The sequence below is a fragment of the Pinus tabuliformis genome, chromosome Q (genome assembly GCF_031772625.1).
Source record: "Pinus tabuliformis cultivar Carrire ecotype Pingquan chromosome Q, CPIR1, whole genome shotgun sequence".
NCBI classification, from domain to species: domain Eukaryota; kingdom Viridiplantae; phylum Streptophyta; class Pinopsida; order Pinales; family Pinaceae; genus Pinus; species Pinus tabuliformis.
This window is the reverse complement of record NC_142296.1, coordinates 54,163,193-54,166,578: the sequence shown is the minus strand read 5'-3', so window position 1 is coordinate 54,166,578 and position 3,386 is coordinate 54,163,193. Positions and strand designations below refer to the sequence as shown.

General features: G+C 44.4%; 1 protein-coding gene across 1 annotated transcript; it reads left to right on the top strand.

The window, feature by feature from the left end:
• The first annotated feature begins 894 nt into the window (after positions 1-894).
• LOC149218266 (uncharacterized) lies at positions 895-3,161 on the top strand. Its single transcript, XM_089386518.1, has 2 exons — positions 895-2,109; positions 2,481-3,161. The coding sequence occupies exons 1-2, from the start codon at positions 895-897 to the stop codon at positions 3,159-3,161; spliced, it is 1,896 nt and encodes a 631-aa protein (XP_089242644.1).
• Positions 3,162-3,386: the final 225 nt, after the last annotated feature.

Sequence of the window (3,386 nt, the reverse complement as noted above, 5' to 3'; positions counted from 1 at the left end):
GACCGGAACACTTCTTACTTCCACAGACAATACAGAGCTAGACTGTCCCGGAACCATATAGCGGAAATCAAAACCTTGGAGGGCCAAGTCTACAAAGGCTTCAACCAGGTGAAAGGCGTCGCTGAAGCCCACTTCAGGAATCTATACAACGATGGAAACCAAGGCAATGAAGAGGAAGTCTCTGACTTTCTCTCCAATATCCCCCTCCTTATTAACTCAGATGAAAACACAGCCCTTTGTAGACCCATTACAGATGAGGAAGTTATCAAAGTAATCTGGTCAATGGAAGCCGATAAGGCCCCTGGGCCTGACGGATTCACAATCCATTTTTATCAATCCTGTTGGGAAGTTATCAAAACTGATCTCCTCAAAATGATTAGAGGTTTTAAGAGAAAAGCCAAGATAGGAGGAGGCATCAACCCCACCTATCTAGCTTTAATTCCCAAGGAAACCAACCCTGATACCTTTGCAAGATTCAAGCCTATCTCGTTGTGTAATGCTTCTTACAAAATCATAGCCAAACTCCTAGCGAATCGACTCAAGCCCCTGCTCAAAAAGTTGATTTCCATCACTCAAGGCAGATTCGTGGAAGGCAGATACATTATGGACAACATCATACAAGTTCAGGAGACCATCCATTCAAGCAAACAACAAGGGGAGAAAGGTATGTTGATCAAACTCGACATGGCGAATGCATTCGATAGAGTAAATCGCTTGTTCCTATGCAAAGTTCTGCTTTCTTTTGGTTTCTCTCATCATTTTGTCCAGCTCATAAAAGCATGTATTGAATCCCCGTGGATTGCTCCCCTCATCAACGGTCGTCCAACCAACTTCTTTCAAGCTCAGAGAGGTATCAGATAGGGATGCCCTCTCTCTCCCTTCCTGTATATCCTCATGGCAGACTCTCTCAGTAGAAAACTAGTAGCTGAAAAAACCGTTGGCTCCCTCCCGGGGCTCAAACCTTCTAATGTAGCAACTCCCCTGAATCATGCCCTCTTCGTGGACGATTCTCTGCTCCTTGGAGGCGTTTCCACCAAAATAGCAAAAGCTTTCGACAATGTGTTGAGAAGTTATTGCAGGGTGACTGGTGCTCTTATCAATGAGAGAACAAGCGAAATTTACAGTTGGAACACTAAACAGCAAGAGATCACTAATATATCGAAGATCCTTGGGTTCAAAGGTCATGCCAAATGGGACAATTTCAGATATCTTGGTCTTCCCATTTCCTCAGGGGTGAACAAGAGGTCCCTATGGTCACACATCATTAGCAAAATCAAATCCAAAATTGCCGCCTGGGGAGGACACTGGTTAACAAAAGACGGCAAATCCATTCTAATTAAATCTCAGCTGTCAGCTCTGCCCATTTATCAGGCAGCGTTTCTTCTAGCCCCCAGACATGTCACGGACCAGATTGCTACCCTTCTCAGGAATTTCCTATGGCAAGGTGGGAAAGGCAACGATAAAAAGCTACACCTAGTTAATTGGGACACGGTTAAGAGGCCAATTGACGAGGGCGGACTACAAATTCGGGATCCCTCCCTTGTCAACAAAGTGCTGGGTAGAAAACTATTGTGGAAAATAATCAGCAACCCCTCCCATCCCATCAATATAATTTTACAGTCAAAATATACAGATAATGATGCGCTCAGCAAAATGCAACTGCAAATTTCCGCTTCCTGTTCGCAGGTACGGAGGCTCTGTTGTAAGAGAAGCGAGTTTTTTAAAAAACACATGTACAGAATTCCCGGAAATGGCAAGCACACTCACCTATGGAAAGACCGAATAATGGGAAGAGAACTGCTGGCAAAAAGAGAAGATATCGCTGATCTCAGAAATTGGCTTGAACGAGCAGGAGTAAACAGAGTTTATGATTTGGCAATTTGGGACAACCGTGGAGACTGGATAAGATGGGATTTCCATGGAGTCCCCGAGCGCCTAAGAGACCAATCGATCCAGCTTGAGGACCTGCTCGAAGATGCCACACCAGTCAACAGATTCAAGAAAGATAGATGGGGATGGGGACAGACCGGAGTTTACACATCAGCAGAGGGATACAGGACTCTTCAGGGATCTAGGAACAGCAACCATACTCCCGCCTTTTGGAAACAGGTCTGGGAGCCGTTAGCTCTCCCAAAAGTTAATTTTTTTTTTTCTGGACCTTGGTACACAACAAGCTATTGACAAGGGACAATCTGGTAAAAAGGAAGATCGAAGGGCCTCAAAGATGTGCTCTTTGCAGATGTAATCTAGAAACTGCCCAACACCTGTTTCTGGACTGCAATTTTGCCAAGGAGGTATGGGGGCTTCTACTCCATGATTTCCAGATCTCTATCCCTCAGCAAATCTCTGTCCCAGATCTTTTTGCGACATGGAGTGCCTGCTACCCCAGAAGTACCCCTCCCAAGTCCTTTTGGCGCAAAGTTTGGATAGCGCTGCCCAAATTTGTATGCTGGCAACTGTGGTTAACTCGAAATCAGCAGATTTTCAATGATACGCAGCACTCTCCGACCCAAGTTGCTGCAAAAGCTAAGGCCCTTCTCTTGGAAGCGGCTCAGCAGCAATATTTCAAAGAAGACCCTTTGCTCAGGCCGGAAGAAAAGAGGTGGCTTGCCCTGGAGCCACATCCCCGAAAGTACCGAATCACACCCCTGAAAGTAAACCTGGATTGGAGAAAAAGAGAGACAGATGACATCTTTCAAAGCTGGTGGAGGGCCCAAAATCTAACTACCATTTTCTTTGATGGGGCGTCCAAAGGGAACCCCGGAGCCGCAGGCGCTGGTGGGATCATCTACTCCTCGGAAGGGTCCTCCACTGTTTCTTTTGCCTGGGGCCTTGGTGAGAAAACAAACAATCAAGCGGAGATTCTTGGGCTGCTTAAGGCTTGCCACATTGCCAGAGAGAAAGGAGCCAAAGATATCCAAGTCTTTGGAGACTCAGAAATTTTAATTAAAAAACTAATCAATGAGGAATATTTCAACAATGCTGGACTCAACAAAATCATGGACAGTCTGAAGAGAGTCCTGCTGCGCTTTGACTTGTACAAATTTTATGACATTCTCATAAATTCCAACAAGGAAGCAGATCAGATGGCGAACTTAGGTAGCACTCTCATGAAAGGGATCTTAAATGTAAATGGGGAAAGCCTTTTCCATAATTTGTGAAACTGCCACACTCCAAAGGCAGCAAAAGAAGGATTTCAGCCATGTACACAGGGTCGCCACGGCAAAGACCCTCTCTGCTTTTAACATATAAATAAAATCCACAACCGTTTTAGTTAAAAAAAAAAAAAAAAAAAAAAAAAAAAAAAAAAAAAAACTTTGTCCTCAAAGCTTTATTGCTAACAAGACACCTCATCTGATTCTTTTTCTTTGTAATATGTTCGCATC